General features: G+C 43.7%; 3 protein-coding genes across 5 annotated transcripts; 2 read left to right on the top strand and 1 right to left on the bottom strand.

The window, feature by feature from the left end:
- The first annotated feature begins 1743 nt into the window (after window positions 1-1743).
- LOC311132709 (E3 ubiquitin-protein ligase RING2-A-like) lies at window positions 1744-6259 on the top strand. Of its 2 annotated transcripts, none has more exons than XM_084165982.1 (7): window positions 1744-1828; window positions 3151-3251; window positions 3570-3730; window positions 3885-4100; window positions 4325-4648; window positions 4784-5015; window positions 5236-6259. In XM_084165982.1, the coding sequence occupies exons 2-7, from the start codon at window positions 3174-3176 to the stop codon at window positions 5377-5379; spliced, it is 1155 nt and encodes a 384-aa protein (XP_084022108.1). In that variant the 5' UTR covers window positions 1744-1828; window positions 3151-3173; the 3' UTR covers window positions 5380-6259. The 2 variants fall into 2 exon arrangements, with proteins under 2 accessions (XP_084022108.1, XP_084022107.1); XM_084165981.1 differs by lacking the exon at window positions 1744-1828 and adding an exon at window positions 2205-2602.
- Window positions 6260-6813: 554 nt separating this feature from the next.
- Window positions 6814-9673, bottom strand: LOC311132710 (small ribosomal subunit protein uS13). Its single transcript, XM_084165983.1, has 6 exons — window positions 9586-9673; window positions 8810-8908; window positions 8611-8697; window positions 7831-7932; window positions 7530-7621; window positions 6814-6933 (listed from the first exon to the last, which is right to left on the bottom strand). The coding sequence occupies exons 1-6, from the start codon at window positions 9586-9588 to the stop codon at window positions 6858-6860; spliced, it is 459 nt and encodes a 152-aa protein (XP_084022109.1). The 5' UTR covers window positions 9589-9673; the 3' UTR covers window positions 6814-6857.
- A 241-nt stretch (window positions 9674-9914) lies between these two features.
- Window positions 9915-18389, top strand: LOC311132412 (vacuolar protein sorting-associated protein 52 homolog). Of its 2 annotated transcripts, none has more exons than XM_084165697.1 (19): window positions 9915-10021; window positions 10878-10965; window positions 11141-11193; window positions 11350-11425; window positions 11549-11616; window positions 12008-12183; window positions 12406-12556; window positions 12701-12801; window positions 12874-13006; window positions 13339-13530; window positions 13888-14043; window positions 14245-14363; window positions 15607-15730; window positions 15820-15915; window positions 16163-16270; window positions 16536-16601; window positions 16715-16826; window positions 17163-17281; window positions 17527-18389. In XM_084165697.1, exons 1-19 carry the CDS (start codon window positions 9932-9934, stop codon window positions 17671-17673), a joined length of 2175 nt encoding a protein of 724 aa, XP_084021823.1. In that variant the 5' UTR covers window positions 9915-9931; the 3' UTR covers window positions 17674-18389. The 2 variants fall into 2 exon arrangements, with proteins under 2 accessions (XP_084021823.1, XP_084021824.1); XM_084165698.1 differs by having other exon boundaries at window positions 9917-9991.
- The last annotated feature ends 1995 nt before the right edge of the window (window positions 18390-20384 follow it).

Here is a 20384-nt window from a genome sequence, read left to right as displayed (position 1 = left end):
AATTCATAAAGGTCATGTTAACTGACTGCTATTTTATCATAGAACAAAACGTAGATCTCCTAAGCCTGTGTTACCCTCAGAACTTATTTTAGGCGTTTGTTCCAAATTCCTATTAATTTTTCCCATAGGAGAGATTTCCGAGTTCCCAGTCGTTTTGAACGCAGCATCTATAAAGAGACCTGGCAATGTGGTGCCAGGACAACAACTTCTCCCTCAACATGAGCAAGACAAAGGAGCTGATCGTGGACTACAGGAAAAGGAGGGTTGAGCATGCCTCCATTCACATTGACAGGGCTGTAGTGGAGAAGGTCAAGAGCTTCAAATTCCTTGGTGTCCACATCGCAAAGAACCTATAATGGTCCAAAAACACTGACACAGTCGTGAAGAGGACAAGACAACGCCTATTCCCCTGCAGGAGGCTGAAGAGATTTGGCATGGGGCCACAGATCCTCAAAAAGTTCTACAGCTGCACCATCAAGAGCATCCTGACTGGTTGCATCACCGCTTGGTATGGCAACTGCTCGGCATCTGACCGCAAGGCGCTACAAAGTGTAGTGAGTGCGGCCCAGTACATCACTGGGGCCGAGCTCCCTGCCATCCAGGACATCTATACCAGGCGGTGTCAGAGGAAGGCCCTAGAAATAGTCAAAGACTTCAGCGGTACTGGAGCCTCGGTACTGGAGGCTCCTTAATAACAGCTTCAACCCCCAAGCCATAAGACTGCTGTAAAGTTATCTTATTATAATTGTTTACACTGGCTCAATGTACACTCACTGGACTCTAACCACACACCCACACATACTACACTGACACACACACACACACACAAAACACACACATGCATATTGACGCCACACACACACACACATTCATATTCCTTCACACTCTTCACACATGCTGCTGCTACTCTCTGTTTATTATCTATGCATAGTTACTTTACACCTACCTACATGTACATATTACCTCAATTACCTCGACTACCCTGTACCCCAGCACATTGACTCGATACCGGTACCCCTTGTATATAGCCTCTTTATTGTTATTTTATTGTGTTACTATTTCTCCAATAGTTTATTTAGCAAATTTTTCTTACTTACTTTGAAAAAAACTTACTTACATTTCACTGTAAGGTAATACCTGCTGTATTCGGCGTATGTGACAAATAACATTTGATTTGATTTGAAAATCTATTCACAGAGAAGTATCAGGACCATAGACATGAATAAAGCATTTGAGTCTTTGGGTCTGAGAAAAGCACCATAAAAATATTATGTATTATTTGACATATAAACACTGGTTATAATGGCATCATTTGTGAGAAGTCAGTTGTGACAACGTATATTCCGTTGACATGAGTGTTATAACTGTCAATCAGGCAACCCTTTCTCTCAGCCCTATCTGTCTTGACATCTCCCCTTCCTTTCCCTCTCTCTCTCTCCACTTTTATCTCTCTCTCCCCCTCCAATTTCTCCCTCTCTCTCTCCCCCACAAACTTTGTGGGCTTCAAGATGTCCAAGTGCACTTGATCTGCATTTGAAAGACAGACTTATTTAAAATTGTATAAGTGTTTCTTAGAAATATAGAATGGAAAAGGTAAGAAATGTACCCCATACAAGAGAACATGCTTTGGTACAGTCTTTAGGACAGTATTGGTGCGCGCATAACCCCCAAATAACTACCAGGGGTAGCTATCAGACAGCTATTTATCTGCTTCGCTATTGTTGGCAATGAGACCTGCCCACGCTGGTAGTTAAAACGTCAACAACAACAACAAATTATTCATGGTACTCTTGAGGTCGGCCCATTGTTTTCTATAGGGGAAATATAGGTATGTCTGTCTATTTCGCAATGTGTATATTTTGATTTTTTCAAGTCGGGCACCATTTTAATCATGAGAATCTCCCCTTTGTAATTATGTAAGTCTGGGCAGCGAGCTCGGTTGTCATGAAATGCTAGCCCCAAAATAATGTTTGCCTTGGAACCCGAGCTCAGCCCATTGTTTTCCTATGGAGAAGCATGCAGGTCTATTTCGCCAAATATCTCTCAATGTGTATATTTTGATTTTTTTCAAGTCGGACACCATTTTAATCAGGAGAATCTCCTCTTTGTAATTATGTAAGTCTGGGCAGCGAGCTCGGTTGTCATCCATCACTAGACCAGAAATAGTCAGAAGCTTTCATTTGTTCCATACTTCCTCATTACGCAGACATAAGCACTGTTGACACCATCGAGGTGCGGATGTTTACTTTCTACACGAGTTTTTTTTTTTTCGTCCTAAGAATAGATTGTAGTGGTGATATGAAAAGGGATACATTTTTTGTGTGCCATTTAGGCAAAATTGAATTCTAAGCATCATTCCAATCAAAATAGGCTCTGCGAACGTTCGATTCAATTCATTTGCTATGGGCTCGCGCTAGTGTTTCAGCTTAGCCAACGTTCTATTGCCGTTTTTCAGCCTTGGGTGTATTTTGACTCGTTCTATTGTCCAGCCTAGCATTGGCACGAGCTTGAAAGTATATCGTTACAATCTAGTGTCCATAACAAGCTAGCTAGTTGTGCTGCTAGCCTAGCCACACCGGCCAGCTGTCCTTCAAATTCCTTGGTAAGTACCAACTAACTAGGCTAGCTAGTCCCCCTAACTAATTAGACAGCAAGTCACCTTTTTTTGGTACGCTAGCTACACAGGGATAGCATGACACTAGTGTGGAATTACGATTCCACCGAAGTCTGACAGTTTTTTTTAATGCATGTCATTGTGACAAAATACGTTTAGAAAAGTAGTTAGCTAGTTACGATACAACAAAGGAGGACAATGTGCATGACATGTCAAGGAGAGTGTAATGAGATGGACCTAGGCTCGCAACTGTGTTGTTTTGACATTTTACTGTTTTTAGAATAACTAGCTAGCTATCCCAAAACATCTTCCCTTGTGTTTTTACTGCATAATTATTACCTGTGTGCCCAAAGACTTCAGTCTCATTCTTCACTTGTCTTAACAGCTGTCAAACTGGGTTGCTCAGTTGTAATGCTATCAACTGCAATCTAACCTATACACAGATCTTCTCTCACAGTCTATGTAGGCCTAATTACTTAAAAGTAATTGTAATGTGTGTAACATTTCTCTTCAACGTGTGTCATGCGTTTCCATAGATTAGGGGTTTTTAAAACACAAAATGGCGACTCCAGTCAACGTCCAAAACCCCAGTAAGACGTGGGAGCTGAGCTTGTATGAGCTGCACAGGAGCCCACAGGTAATGATAGTCACGTTCCACATATATAAATACTTAAATTACAAATGCATCCAGGTGAGAAGTGATATAACAGCATTGTATTGCATGCCCAAAAAACAGTGCAGTCCATTTATAGTTTCTCAGATAACAAAAATTGGTGTGAGGAACTGTGGAAGCATTGATCTCACCTACTTGTGAAAGTTCCATGGAAGGAAGGATGCTTTTTTGTGTGCATTTGAAACCAGCCATGGTCAATCAGTTTAAAGCTGACCCTTGAAGGACATGGATGGGCCATAGAGTTACCTGTATTGTCTGACACATTCCCCTCCCTGCCTGTAGGAGGCGATCATGGACGGCACAGAGATAGCGGTGTCCCCCAGGAGCCTCCACAGTGAGCTGATGTGCCCCATCTGTCTGGACATGCTGAAGAACACCATGACCACTAAGGAGTGCCTCCACCGCTTCTGCTCCGACTGCATTGTCACTGCACTCCGATCAGGGTGAGGGACACACACACAGCTGTAACGATTTGAGGATGACCCTTCATTCTCTCTACTCTGGAGTGTGCTCCAGTTTAAATCTGAAGAGAACCTCCATATTAAAGGTTATGAAATGAAAGCTTCTCTTTAACTCACCCTCATTCCTCCTCCTCAGGAACAAGGAATGCCCCACGTGCCGAAAGAAGCTGGTGTCGAGACGCTCGTTGCGGCGCGACTCCAATTTCGACGCCCTTATCTCCAAGATCTACCCCAGCCGGGACGAGTACGAGGCCCACCAGGACCGGGTGCTGGAGAGACTCAACCGGCTGCACAATAAGCAGGCGCTCAGCTCCAGCATCGAGGAGGGGCTGCGCATGCAGGCGCTTCACAGGTAGGAGATGAGAGGGGATGGGGAGTAGGGTTTATAGGTTTCCCAGAAATCCCAGTTGAAAGATTCTTGGAATCAGGAGAGAGTTGTCAGACGTAGTATGTGGACAAACGAACAACACTGCACAAGTCAGGGAAAGTTCCTCCTTTTATTGAGGATTGGAAGTGTAAAATATTATTATTATTATAAAATGGCTTCTCGCGCTCTGCTCACCCTTGACCCCCCAGAGCCCAGCGAGTGCGCAAACCGGCGCAGGAGAGCGACAACACAACCTTCAGCGGCGGCGAGGACAACGGGGAAGCACGCTCACACCTCTCCCATGACTCCGCTCCCTCCCTCGCGCCACTCCCCCCGAGCCACACGCCCTCCGAAGCCGGGCCCAGCCGGAACCCCAAGCGGCTCAGGGTGTCGGACGGGTCGGGCCCGGAGGTGGATGGGGGCAGCCCCACGCCCCCGCTCCGCCGCCACAAAGAGGGCCCCGGCTTGGAGATAGAGCTGGTGTTCCGCCCACACCCCCTGCTGGTCAACACACAGGACTACAGCCAGACCAGGTGAGGGGTGGGTGGTTATGCAGCTATGAGGTGTTCTGTTATAAATTATTGCAAATTATGGACATTTCAATTCGGAATGTATTCTTGAAGGGTCTTTTTAATTGTTTTGTTTTTATTGACACTCATTCCTCTCAGATATGTGAAGACCACAGCCAATGCAACAGTGGACCACCTGTCTAAGTACCTGGCTCTGCGTATCGCTCTGGAGGACAAACAAGGAGACAGCCAATCAGATGCAGGGACGGAGAAAGGGAAAGAGGGGGGGGCTAAAGGAGAGGAAGTAGCAGCAGGAGAAGGGGCCAGCCTGAAGAATATCAGTGAGAAACAATACACCATCTACATCACAACGTCAGGGGGCCAGTTCTCTGTGAGTACACAAGCTTATCAGTCATCTTTTTTTCAGGGTGGGAGCTATTATCAGTGAATTATTTAAATGTATTTGACCCCTTCTCATACTTAGGTCTCATATCTGTCCTTTTTATCTCTCTCTGCTCTACTTTCAACCTCATCCATTGCTTTGTTTTTATTCCTAGCATTCCTTTGACTTGTTCCTCTGGCTCACGTTTCTTTCATTCTCTCTACCTCAGACTCTGAACGGCTCCCTGACTCTGGAGCTGGTGAATGAGAAGTACTGGAAGGTCAGAAAGCCTCTGGAGCTCTACTATGCACCCACCAAGGACCAACAGCCTCAACCATCCCAGCCAAAGTCCCCACAGCCCAAAGAGGGGTGAGGAGCCCTCCCTCTTCAGCCTTTATCACTCCCTGTCTCTGACCGCCTACTGATCATGTGTTGGAGAGACTGTAAGATTTCTGTGTGTTACATGTAGCTGCTTCGAAGGTAGTCATTGGGAACATTCCATAGATTGCTGAAGGTCTTAAACTTTGTCCTCAGAATCTGACGTTTTTCTGTTTTCAGTAGCTTCAAATGAAACCTGAGTGTGAAGTTGTTTTTAGAATTCCTACAAATCAGATCTGTGTCATCCTTTTTTCCTTCATCTAACGGTTAACTGAAAATGCGGTCTGGACTGGTGCACTCACTGCCAGACAACACATACGTAGTCCAGCCTTCTTTCAAACCACAGACCACAAAGTATTGATGCTTGACATTGCGCCATATTCTGTCAATACATCATTTCAGATTAGCGTGAGGATTTTACATTAGAAAATGCTGTGGAGATTAACCTTTTTCTTTGAGATTTGGGATGACCAGTGGTCAAAGGATTGTTGAATTGAATATTATGCAAGAAAACTGCTATATAACAGTAGATTAAGACTGTTCTAGGCTTGCTTTGAAATTAATGATTATTTATCAAAGGTATTTAATTTCTTGAAGACCTATGCTGCTTATGGAGAATGTCAAGTAATAATGGTCAGTGGAGTTTATCCTAATGCTAGTTTCACGGCTTTCACTACCTTTATCAAGTCTTACCTGATGCACTTTGTTCTGCTGGCATATGGGTTCTTTTACCTCAGCTTTTCTATGATCTTTGTACAATTAAAGCAATATCCCATTTGGAACTGTTACTCAGCTTGTTATATATTGCAATTCCTCTGTTTCAGAGCCTTAAGATCCAGTCAGCACAATAAAACTGCAAGGATTGCATTGATATGAAACTGGTGCTGTGGTGTTATGACCGATTTGACAGGCCAATTTACTTCGTGAATCAATTCAATGAAACTTGGTTGCATGTTATGAGAACAATTCATGTGTAACACCAAGGTCAACAGTGCAGCATGCAATTCTACATACTATTACAATTAAACAGGTTGCAACTGAACTTATGAGCTCCTCCTAGGACTTCTGACTAATTCCCCTGGTCCTGTTGACAACCTTTTCAATCATACCACATTGTATATGAACGAGTATAGTATACAGTCTTCAAATCCTGGACTTGGTCTGTTTACAGTACTCAGTCCCCTCTTAAGGATCGATTTAGACTTGGGCACAACATTGTGGAACATTGATAAATTGACACTGTACAATAAGGAGTCACGAGTTCCATTCATGACATTTCCACAACCTTTGCCTACAGAATGCGGCCCAGGTGAGTGAAATCTCAGACCAAGAAGTCTTGCTGACCTTGAGGCTCCGATCTGAGTAGACTATGCAACTACAACAACCACACCAAAACAACCCAGTATAAAGAGACAACCAAACAATCAAATATATGAACTGTGCATTTATTGACACATGGGGAGCAGGGAGACTTTACTTCTTCTTGGACACACCAACAGTGCGACCACGACGACCGGTGGTCTTTGTGTGCTGGCCACGTACACGTAGACTGAAAGAGAGGGACAGCAAACAGTCAGTCATTACAAATGTATCCAGAAATTCAACATGTAAGGAAAATCCCATACTAATGGAATTTACTAGTCTTTGTAGGACAAAATGATTTGATCACACCGACAGCAGAAGTTGACAAATGTGCTTACCATTATACCATAATTGGTATGCTTACAATAAGCACTTAAGGAACTTGTGCTACACAGAGTTACTGCAATTGACTACAAAATAAGTTGGCTAAATGCCTCCTTGATACATCTCAGCAGTACAGAGATCAATCTACACATTGTTTAGGATCAGATGTTACATAGAACATATTCAAAAGGAGATTCCAAGCATACTATCTATTAAATGCTTTAGTCCAGGGCTGTGTCCAGTAAGCACAAAATGATAGGAAACTGTCCAAATATAGGGATTGAACTCATCCAACAAACTTACATTTTACATGTGCCCTCAAACAACCCAGAACTAAGCAGTATGTGTCTGGGAAACCAGCCCTTTGGCAGAATATTGGGATTTCCCCTTAAAAATATGTTGTAATTAAAATACAGAAAACAGCCATGCAATATAGCTGGACATCAGAAGAGCGCTTACCCCCAGAAGTGCCTGAGTCCACGGTGAGCCCTGATCTTCTTCAGCCTCTCAAGATCCTCTCTCAACTTGTTGTCCAGACCGTTAGCAAGGACCTACAACATACAAACAATTGTAAGGCTGGACTCTTGAGACAATTGTACATATTTAACTTTCAGAAATAAAAGTACTAAATTTGTATTGACCGTGCCACGAAGACAAAGGTTTACTTTAGCCAATAGATGCGACGTCAATACAAACTCATGTAGTTTAGTTCCAATTTTGAAAATAAGTCAGACACCGCAAGTCTGCTTCAGTCACGTACCTGGCTGTACTTGCCATCCTTTACGTCCTTCTGTCTGTTGAGGAACCAGTCAGGGATTTTGTACTGGCGAGGATTCTGCATAATTGTCACTACCCTCTCAACCTGGGGACAAATACATCAACATTAGTGAGATGCTTGGTAGAAAAAGACTAACTGATGTAACACAGACTGAGTTCGCAGATGACTGGGCCCCACCATCACAATAACTCATTGAGCGATGCAAGATGATCCATGAAATGAGTGCACATCCTGGAGTCAAACAACCCACACTGTGGTTTATTTGAATCCCAGCCTCATCCCCCCCTGCCTGAGTTTCCACAGGCAGTGCAATTCTGACCTTTTTTCACTAATTGGTCTTTTGACCAATCAGATCAGCTCTGAAAAAGATCTGATGCAATTGGTCAAAATACCAATTTTTTACATTTGAGTCATTTAGCAGATGCTCTTATCCAGAGCGACTTACAGTTAGTGAATGCATACACGCTTTTTTTCCCTCTTCTCTCCCATACTGGCCCCCCGTGGGAAACAAACCCACATCCCTGCCGGCCAAACCCTCCCCTACCTTGGACGACGCTGGACCAATTGTGCGCCGCCCATGGGTCTCCCGGTCGCGGCCGGCTGCGACAGAGCCTGGACTCGAACCAGGATCTCTAGTGGCACAGCTAGCACTGCGCCACTCGATCAGAATTGGGCTGGCGGTGTAAATACAGCTACTGATGCATACAGCTTTCATGTATAGCTAAACGGTATGTCCACAACTGCCCTCTGCATTCTTCTCACCTCATCATCAGTAAGTTCTCCAGCCCTCTTGCTGAGGTCAATATCAGCCTTCCTCAGGACAACATGGGCATATCGCCTGCCAACACCCTGTGAAGGAAATACACATGAACCATTACTTTAGGTCTCATTCCCACATTAGCCAACTGTGCAGACATCTCTACATGGTCCTGAGAAAGTCATTATTAACAAGCATAGCTACCTTAATGGCTGTGATGGCGAAGGCAATCTTCCTCCTACCATCAATGTTCGTGTTGAGAACACGAAGGATGTGCTGGAACTTCTCAGGAATGACCAGAGACTAGAGAAATGACATAACAAACAGGGTGAATACAGAGATTCACTTAGTTAGCTAACGTTAGCAAGCTAGCTACATCGTTGCTTCCTGAGGCCTGGCAGTGGGCTTTCTAGCCAGCCAGCAAACAGTGTGACTGTATTAACCATTTGTATTTCCACAACCAATGCCTTGAATTAAACACGTAATGTCAAATGTCAGCCTCCAACTGGCCAGCTTGTTACCGTAGTGACGAGGACTGACGTTAACTAACTCGGTAGCGAGTTCTTACTAAATTAGTTCGCATTAGACAACGTTAACAGCAATGAGACCAGCTTACCTAGTTAACATGGACAGCTAAAAACTGCTTGGTTAATAATACCAACCACCAGCACAACAAATTGTGCAAAACTGAGGTTTACAACAAACTATTTTGCGAATAAAACACCACAACCAAAGCCTATATTGACAAAAGCTGTACTTCCATGCAGCGTAGTGTCGGCGCGAAATCGGCATTTCAGCATAGGCAGTTAACTGTACATTTGTGTCAATATATGTAACTTCAATATGATAAATACAGGATACAAACTCTCAAACACAATGTTAACAATCATATCATAGTTGTACAATTTACAGACTGTCCCAAAAAGCGACGATGAATGCAGATATTTACAATAATCTTCATAGTCCAATTCGGCACTTACCATCTTGGAAGCAGGTTCCGTTCAAAGAGGAAATTCCGAGGCTCTCGCGATGGCTTTTGCCTTCGTTTCGAGAGTTCCCTGAGGAAGTGATTCCATCGGCGTAACTTGTCCGTCTAGGAACATTAACCGATATTAAATAGCTTTTTAAACAAAATACCAATAAATACAATATAAATTACATTTAAAACAGTGTATATTTGTATAATAATTGTATTCAACATATACATACCTTTATTTTCAACAGATTTCAAAATTATCTTTACTAATTGTTTTTCCTCACGTATACCGGGGACATTAGGAAATAGCATACTACGTTTGTGTTTTTGTTTTTTTAGGTTTGGAGGCTATGGCGGAGGGAGCAGTGACTGGAGCTGTGTCCGATGTAAACACAGCTGTCAACTCGACGGTGAATGCCATGTCATATTTACAAGATGAGGTGACGTTAGATAATGTTTCTGGCATACCAGATATATTTATGATAACTTGACTGTTTGACTTTTGTTGCTCTCTGTGTTCTTTACATCGACAACACCAGCTAGCTAGATCTTCTGATCTTCCTATCCTGGCAATCTGATCTGTCTAGCTATCCAAGCTAGCTACCGTTATTTAAATTAACTGTAGTGTTTGTTGTCGTTTTGCCTTATTGTTGTGTTTGCGTCAGAGATGCATTGCATCAGATGCAAGGCTAGCTAGCCAGAGTCACTGATTGCTTGTTAGCAAGTTAAAAACTCTAGTCGATGGCGTTGTTCCTGCACCAGAACTAGCATGCTACCTGCTAAAGTGACTCATACCTCAAAAGTCCCCTCTGGCCCCAAGTCAGAGTAGGCCAGTGCCCTAGACTTTTTTGAAATATATAAATATTAGGATGAGCAATGTCAGAGTGGCATTGACTAAAATACAGTAGAATAGAATACAGTATATACATATGAAATGAGTAAAGCAGTACAGTATGTAAACATTATTAAAGTGACTAGTGTTCCATTATTAAAGTGACCAGTGATTCCATGTCTATGTATATAGGGCAGCGGCCTCTAAGGTGCAGGGTTGAGTAACCGGGTGGTAGCCGGCTAGTGATGGCTATTTAACATTCTGATGGCTTTGATAGAAGCTATTTTTCAGTCTCTCGGTCCCATCTTTGATGCACCTGTACTGACATCGCCTTCTGGATGGTAGTGGGGTGAACAGGCCGTGGCTCGGGTAGTTATGGAGTAGTTAGCTAACTAATTGAATTGTTCCATCTTCCATTACAAAGTACATTAAAGCCATGTTGATTTACTGTCATTCTGCAACAGATGCAGCCTGACACAGATGTCATGGCCCCTCTCAACCTGGGTGACTTGGACTTGACCACAGACGAGTTCATCTTGGATGAAGTGGACAGTAAGTCCTTCAGCATTATTGTCTTTTGAATGAAGTAATGGTGATATCATCAGGTCAAATTGGTTCATAACCAAATAGTAATTTAGGTAATTAGTTCAGTGTTTTGGATAAATGTAAGAACCAACCTTTATGGAGATTAAACTAGCTACTTTCCTTTACACCCCCCCCCCCCCAGTTCATATACAGGCTAATCTGGAAGATGACTTGGTGAAGGAGGCACTGAAAACGGTAAAACCATGGACCATGGCTGCATCATGCATGTCCCTAAACGTCAACACATTTCAGTTTTCAATTTTATTTTCTGTTTTCATTTTATATATTGTAAATAAGGCTACATTCCTTCAACTGATGGTTTCCTTTAATCTGAATCTCTGTTTTTTTCAGGGAGTTGACCTCAGGCATTACTCTAAACAAGTGGAGGGTGAACTCCAACGGATTGAACAAGCTTCCATCAAAGACTGTATCCATTCATGGATTAATGTGTTGAATGATTGTGTGAAAGAATTAGTGCATTATTTATGGTAATTCCTGATAGATACAGTAGTTCACCATGATAGGTAATCCTTGACCAAGCTTGTGTCAGATATCAAGGAGAGCCAGAACATTGCCTCTCTGCACAACCAGATCACAGCCTGTGACTCCATACTGGAGGTGAGTGGATGATGCCCTCAATCAAAAGTATCAAGTGGCTTCATAAGTCCATTCTAAATGGATCCTAATTTTTGCATGTGCAGGGTCTGAAAGAATGCTTTTGCAATTTCCTATGTAAAAATATATAATGAAGCCAATAATACATCTCTTTCCTCCCCTCGCTCTCTCTCTCTCTCTCTCTCTCTCTCTCTCTCTCTCTCTATCTCTCTCTCTCTCTCTCTATCTCTCTCTCTCTCTCTATCTCTCTCTCTCTCTCTCTCTCTCTCTCTCCCACCTCCCTCCTCTCTCTTTCCTCCCCTCTCTCTCTCTCTCTCTCTCTCTCTATCTCTCTATCTCTCTCTCTCTCTCCCACCTCCCTCCTCTCTCTATCCTCCCCTCTCTCTCTCTCCAGCGAATGGAGGGCATGCTGAGCGGCTTCCAGAGTGACCTCTCCTCCATCAGCAGTGAGATCCAGACTCTGCAGCAGCAGTCGGTCAGCATGAACGTGCGGCTGAAGAACAGGCAGGCCGTACGCAGCCACCTCAGCCAACTGGTGGATGAGCTGGTAGTGCCCGGCGCTATGATCCAGTAAGGGAGTGTGTGTGTGTTTGTATTGTATACAGATTTGTAACAATACATGTACCTGTATATATGTTATGGGAGATATAGATAGAAAGAGGATAGGGAGCACATGTCATATTGATGTCTGTAATGAGAAAGTTACTTGACAGAGTCTCTATGATGTTGTAAGTGTTCCTATGGGCAAGCATGTATTCTAATAAGTGTTCCCCACTTTTTGTCCTTCTGCAGGATAATCCTGGAGAGCCCGGTTACGGAGCAGGAGTTCCTTGAGCAGCTCCATGAGCTCAACAACAAGATCAACTTTGCCAAAGAGCTCAGCTTCAGGGAGACTTTGGCCTGCTCTGACATCCAGGACATCGTGGACCGCCTCAAAATCAAGGTGAAGATACACGGAGGGAGGGAGAGAGAGAGAGAGAGAGAATGGGATGGGAAGAGGAGAAGGAGATAAAGTGAGGAATAATGGTGTGTAAGGTAACAAAAAAAAGATATTGTGTATAAAACAGGCTTTTATTTTGTTCCACAGGCTGTCGCAAAGATCAGAGAATTTATCCTCCAGAAGATTTATTCCTTCAGAAAGCCCATGACCAACTATCAAATCCCCCAGAACACTCTCCTCAAGTACAGGTAATGATACAGGCTTAAAAAGCACCACCACAATGTATCTACAAAAATCGAACTTTCTTCTTTGTACTTTAGGTTTTTCTATCAGTTCCTCTTGGCAAATGAAAGGACAGTAGCTAAGGAGATCAGGGATGAGTACGTGGACACCATGAGTAAGATCTACTACAGCTACTTCAAGTCCTACAGCGGCAGGCTGCTCAAAGTACAGGTGAGTGAATGACAAGGCGCTAAATCAAATGTTATTGGTCACGTACACATATTTTGCAGATGCAGCGAAATGCTTATGTTTTTAGCTCCAACAGTGCAGTAATACCTAACAATACACACAAATCCCCCAAAATAAAAAGAAATAAATTAAGAAATATCAGAATGAGCAATGTCAAAGTCTGAAGGAGTGAAGGAGGCTACATTTTGAAGTAAAAAATACCTTCTCTTGGTTTATAGGCTCAATATACCTTAATTCATGTTGTTACTTGAATTAGCAGATAATATTTAATACTGTTCTCGTAATATCTTTCTCGTGTCTCTTTATGTTGACAGTATGAGGAGGTGGCAGACAAAGATGACCTGATGGGAGTGGAAGACACGGCCAAGAAAGGTTTCTTCTCCAAGCCCTCCCTGAAGAGCAGGAACACCATCTTCACCCTGGGCCAGCGGGGGGCCGTGCTGAGCCCTGCCGAGCTGGAGGGGCCCATCATCATCCCCCACACTGCCCAGAGAGGGGACTGCAGGGTGAGACCACTGGCAGTGCTGCACTACCCAAATCAGACCACCCAAACCATACCAAATACTACTGCACGAGTGTAACAGACATTTTAAATGAAATTACCCTACCTTTTATTATAAGATGCTATGTACTACTTTGAAATCATTTTAACATGCATAGAGTGTAAGGTTGTGAGGCAAAGACACCAAGCCAACCCTAAACGTCTAGATATTGTTAAGCTGTACGGCTCCAATACACCTGTGCTTCTCTCACTACCTTCTTGTCACCACACTCATCTCAAAGGAATGTACAGCGGCAGTTATAATATTAACATTGATGTAGATTATCAAGTCACCCAACTAACCTTCTTCCTCCTGTCTCAGTATCCCTATGAGACGCTGTTCCGCAGTCAGCACTACGCCCTCTTGGACAACAGCTGTCGAGAGTTCCTCTTCCTGACTGACTTCTTCATGGTGGCTGGAAACTCTGCGCTGGACCTCTTCAACAGCGTCATGGGAAAGACACTCAGCTTGTTCCTGGTACGATGAGACTTCTCATACATTGCTGTTACAAAATAGTAAAGGCATAACCCAGCAGTTAATAGTGGAGTCCTTCTTTTTGTAAAATGATAATGGTCTCTAATAATGATATTACTCTTTCTCTATCATGCCTATACCCACCTCTCCCTCCCTCCCTCCTTTCCTCCCTCCCTCCCTCCGCCCTCCTTCTTTCCCCTGCAGAAGAGCATGTCCACCTATGTATCGGACTGCTACGACAGCATCGCTGTGTTCCTGTGTATCCACATCATCCTGCGTTTCAGAGCCATCACAACCAAGAGGGCCATCCCAGCCCTGGATAAGTCAGTAACACTCTCTCAGCGCAAATACTCCAATGACACTCCATACACTTTTAACTCGGAGCATAGTGTTATATGTCACATATCCTATTTCCTGCAGTATGCTATACACTCACCGGCCAGTTTATTAGGCACACGAAAATGGATCGCTCCTCCAGATAGTGAGTCACGTGGCCTTGGCTTGTTATATAAAGCAGGCAGACAGGCTTCGAGGCATTCAGTTACTGTTTGATTGAACGTTAGAATGGGAAAAATTAGTGACCTAAGCGACTTTGAGCGGGGTATGATTGTCGGTGCCAGGCGCACCGGATCCAGTATCTCAGAAACGGCCTCTCTTGGGCTTTTCACACACGACAGTGTCTAGGGTTTACCGAGAATGGTGCGACAAACAAAAAACATCCAGTTAGCGGCAGTCCTGTGGGCGAAAAAAGCTAGTTGATGAGAGAGGTTGAAGGACAATGGCAAGAATCGTGCAAGCTAACAGGCGGGCCACAAACAGACAAATAACGGCGCAGTACAACAGTGGTGTGCACAACGGCATCTCGGAAGGCACAGTTCGTGGATCCTTGTCACGGATGGGCTATTGCAGCAGTCGACCACACCGGGTTCCACTCCTATCAGCTAAAAAATAAGAAGAAGCGCCTCTAGTGGGCACCCAATCAACCACACTGGGTGAGTGGAAAAACATTGCCTGGTCCAACGAATCCCAGTTCCTGTTGCGTCATGCTGATGGCAGAGTCATGATTTGGCGTAAGCCTAATGAGTCTATGGACCCATCCTGACTGGTACAGGCTGGTGGCGGTGGTGTACTGGTGTGGGGAATGTTTTCCTGTCACACGTTAGGTCCCTTGATACCAATTGAGCAACGAACGTTTCCAACACCTTGTAGAATCCATTCCCCGAAGAATTCAGGCTGTTCGGGAGGCAAATGGGGGTCCGACCCGGTACTACATGGGTGAACCTAATATACTGGCCGTTGAGTGTATATTCTATATGTAAGGGGAAAGTCAGAAACAATTTATTGTTAAAACCTATGATACAGTAGTCTTTTTACTGTATGTTCTGTAAAATAGAACGTTTGGGGCCTGACATAAGACATACTAATGTAATTTGTTTAATGGAAATCACATTGATGTCAATGGATTTGGTAAAGATTTGTTAAAAGAAACACATCTTAACTCAGAATCGATCCTTGATGCACATTTTCATATGTCTATTATGTCATTGTTTCTCCATGGGGTGCCAGGTACTGGGAGGCGGTGCTGGAGCTGCTGTGGCCCAGGTTTGAGCTCATCCTGGAGATGAACATTCAGAGCATCCGCAACACGGACCCCCAGAAACTGGGCGTGCTGGACACCAGACCACACTATGTATGAACACACACGTATTTGACGTATTTTATGTATCAATGTCTAATAATACCAGACAGTTGTTGACACCAGTTGTGTTCATGTTTCAGATCACACGCAGATACGCAGAGTTCTCATCTGCCATCGTTAGCATTAACCAGACATTCACCAGCGAGCGGACCCACACCCTCCTTGGCCAACTGCAGGTGCACAACTAAACAACAATAAAAATAGTATAAATAGTGGGGATCCTACAATTAGCATGAACATTTGAAATGAGTGTTTTGTGTGATTGATATTGGTCCCGTGTAGCTCAGTTGGTATAGCATGGCGCTTGCAACGCCAGGGTTGTGGGTTCGATTCCCACGGCGGGCCAGTATAAAAAAATTTATGCACTCACTAACTGACTAAAATGTAAAATGTAATTGATATAGCTACCACTGGTATTTTCAGGTTGAAGTGGAGAACTTTGTCCTGAAGATGGCGGCAGAGTTCCCTTCACGCAGGGACCAGCTCATCTTCCTAATCAACAACTACGACATGATGCTCAATGTACTCATGGTGAGAATAACACAAGTTTAAAACCATGAACATGAATGATTAACTTATTTACCCACCTGAAATGACTCCTTTATTCAGTTATTAACATTTTTGTCATTTAGCAGCCGCTCTTATCCAGAGCGACTTTCACGTAGTCGGCTCTGGGATTCGAACCAGGTACCTTTCGGTTACTGGCCCAACGCACTTAACCGCTAGGCTAAGTCTTCTGAATATACAGAATTAAAATATGTCATGCTGTTTTCCTCTTTTTCTTTCCATGTCATAGGAGAGGGCAGCCGATGACAGTAAAGAGGTTGAGGGCTTCCAACAGCTCCTTCAGGCCAGGAACCAGGTAAAAATGCACAGGGATTCTGGGAAATTGAGTTTTGTCATGTGTGCCAGAGTCAAAGATAATCAGAGTTTACTCAAATGAAATGTTCCCCTCTTTCTTTCTCCTTTCATCAGGAGTTTATTGAGGAGATTCTGTCGTCTCCCTTTGGTGGCATGATAGCATTTGTGAAGGAGAGCGAAGCGTTGATAGAGAAAGGGCAGCTGGATAGACTAAAGAATGATGAAGGTGAGTAGAGAGAAAAGATACAGCCCTTTTGATCATTTAATTGTTTGCAGAACGTGCCCTTGTCTTTTTCACGGTAACCTTCTCTTTCTTCTACTTTCCTCCTGTCCTGACTCGTTCTTTATTACCTCTACTGTTTGGACTGTTTGTTTCTACTCTCCTGTGACACCTCTCGCTGTTTGACTTCCACCCAAACGATTGTCTTACATTTCTCCCACACCCTTCTCCCCCTCTCGCCATACCTCCCATCTCTAAACTCATATTGTTCTCTCTCTCTCCCCCCCCCCCCCTTTCTCAACCCCTCTCTTTTTCTGTCTTTCTTTCTTCTCTCTCTCTCAGCCCGGATCACACAGCTAGTCAGGGGGTTTTCCAGCACATGGAAACAGTCTGTGGAAGCTCTGAGTCAGAATGTCATGAGGTCCTTCACCAACTTCAAGAACGGCACTGGTATCATTCAGGTACTGCCTTCCTCTATGCATTTACTCTAAACAAGTCATAATATTGTACAGTATGTAGTTAAAGAGTATACAGAACTTTTGCCTGTAGGGGTGCTCTTGAGCCAAAAGGGGTCCCTTAAATTGACATAAATATTTTTCTTTTTTAAGATTTAAGCAACCATGAGTCATGGGCTGTTATACGTTTTATTCCTCTGAAGCATATCATTCAACTTTTGACTTTCTACTCCTGTCCTCCTATCCTCCAGGGGGCGCTCACCCAGCTCATCCAGTACTACCATGGCTTCCACAAGGTGCTGTCCCAGCCCACCTTCCGCAGCCTGGCAGTGCGCTCAGAGCTCATCAACCTGCACCACCTCATGGTCGAGGTCAAGAAACACAAGCCCAACTTCTAACTGGACACTTACAAGGGTAGAGACTGAGGAATTATGGGGATGTGATGGATTAAATGAAGGAGCTCAAAATCAGACATGGCCTGATTGGAAACGAGTAGAAGAGTATATCCCTTTGCTTGTGACATCGCTCCACTGATTAAGGACAACGTATTGCACGTGGGAACCTGTCATTTGTGATTTGACATTGTACCAATGTCAATGGGTAAGGTCTTGTGTGAAAGTGCTACCTTTTCTTTCATGGGTGCTGGGTTCTTTGCTTTCGGGGAGGGGATAGGGGGGTGAAGAGACAGAAATGGGATGAGGAAAGGTTCAGTGGTTATGGGGATTGACAGGAGAGATCACAGAAATCAAAGGCTGTAAGAAGAAATAGAGTAGATGGTCTATTCCAGACAGGGTTGCGCAACTCAGGCCCTCGAGTTGGTGCTGGTTTTCGTTTCTCCCTAGCACATAATTGATCAATTACATTCCCAGGTAGAATCCAAGTAGAATCCAGTCTTTGGATCAGAGAACCAGAGGTGTGCACCCCCAGTCTATTATGATTGTGAGAGGGAGGAGCACGAGGTATCATTGAAGTTCAGTGTGAAAAGGGAAAGAGTGGTATCTCCCGGGCCCTTGTTCTGTGTTCTCATACATGTACACTAAACAAAAATATAAACGCAACATGTAACGTGTTGGTCCCATGTTTCATGAGCTGAAATAAAAGATCACAAAAAGCTTATCGTGCACAAATTGTTTTACATCCCTTTTAGTGAGCATTTCTCATTTGCCAAGATAATCCATCCACCTGACAGGTGTGGCATATCAAGAAGCTGATTAAACATCATGATCATTACAGGTGTGTGCACCTTGTGCTGGGGACAATAAAAGCAACTCTAAATTGTGCAGTTTTGTCACACAACACAATGCCACATGTCTCAAGTTTTGAGGGAGCATGCAATTGGCATGCTGACTGCAGGAATGTCCACCAGAGCTGTTGCCAGATAATTGAATGTTAATTTCTCTACCATAAGCCACCTCCAATGTCGTTTTAGAGAATTTGGCAGTACGTCCAACCGGCCTAACAACTGCAGACCACTTGTATGGCATCGTGTGGGCGAGCGGTTTGCTGATGTCAGCATTGTGAACAGAGTGCCCCATGGTGGCTGTGCGGTTATGGTATGAGCAGGCATAAGCTATGGACAACGAACACAATTGCATTTTATCTATGTCAATTTGAATGCACAGAGATACCGTGACGAGATCCTGAGGACCAGTTTCGTGCCAGTCATCCGCTGCATCACCTCAAGTTTCGGCATAATAATGCACAGCCCCATGTCGCAAGGTCTTGTAAACAATTCCTGGAAGTTGAAAATGTTCCAGTTCTTCCGTGGCCTGCATACTCACCAGACATGTCACCCATGAGCATGTTTGGGATGCTCTGGATTGATGTGTACGACAGCGTGTTCCAGTTCCCGCCAGTATCCAGCAACTTCGCACAGCCATTGAAGAGGAGTGGGACAACATTCCACAGGCCACAATTAACAGCCTGATCAACTCTATGTGAAGGAGATGTGTCGCGCTGAATGAGACAAATGGTGGTCATACCAGATACTGACTGGTTTCTGATCCACGCCCCTACCTTTTTAAAAAGGTATGTGTCTGTGACCAACAGATGCATATCTGTATTCCCAGTCATGTGAAATCCATAGATTAGGGCCTAATGAATTTATTTCAATTGACTGATTTCCTTATATGAACTGCAACAATATTTTTGTTCAATACAGTTAAGGTCGGAAGTTTACATACACTTAGGTTGGAGTCATTAAAACTCGTTTTTCAACCACTCCACAAATGTCTTGTTAACAAACTATAGTTTTGGCAAGTCAGTTAGGACATCTACTTTGTGCATGACACAAGTAATTTTTCGAACAATTGTTTACAGACAGATTATTTCACTTATAATTCACTGTACACAATTCCAGTGGGTCAGAAGTTTACATAAACTAAGTTGACTGTGCCTTTAAACAGCTTGGAAAATTCCAGAAAATGATGTCATGGCTTTAGAAGCTTCTAATATGCTAATTGACATCATTTGAGTCAATTGGAGGTGTACCTGTGGATGTATTTCAAGGCCTACCTTCAAACTCAGTGCCTCTTTACTTGACATCATGGGAAAATCAAAATAAATCAGCCAAGACTTCAGAAAATAAATTGTAGACCTCCACAAGTATGGTTCATCCTTGGGAGCAATTTCCAAACGCCTGAAGGTACCACGTTCATCTGTACAAACAATAGTACGCAAGTATTAACACCATGGGACCATGCAGCCGTCATACCGCTCAAGAAGGAGACGTGTTCTGTCTCCTAGAGATTAACGTACTTTGGTGCGGAAAGTGCAAATCAATCCCAGAACAACATCAAAGGACCTTGTAAAGATGCTGGAGGAAACAGGTACAAAAGTATCTATATCCACAGTAAAACTAGTCTTATATCGACATAACCTGAAAGGCCGCTCAGCAAGGAAGAAGCCACTGCTCCAAAACCGCCATAAAAAAGCCAGGCTATGGTTTGCAACTGCACATGGGGACAAAGATCGTACTTTTTGGAGAAATGTCCTCTGGTCTGATGAAACAAAAATAGAACTGTTTGGCCATAATAACCATCGTTATGTTTGGAGGAAAAAGGGGGACGCTTGCATGCCGAAGAACACCATCCCAACCGTGAAGCACGGG

This window comes from Coregonus lavaretus (assembly GCF_964263955.1).
Source record: "Coregonus lavaretus genome assembly, chromosome: 7".
Lineage (NCBI taxonomy): Eukaryota > Metazoa > Chordata > Actinopteri > Salmoniformes > Salmonidae > Coregonus > Coregonus lavaretus.
Note: the sequence above shows the minus strand (reverse complement) of the source record. Positions and strands in the feature narration are given on the sequence as shown.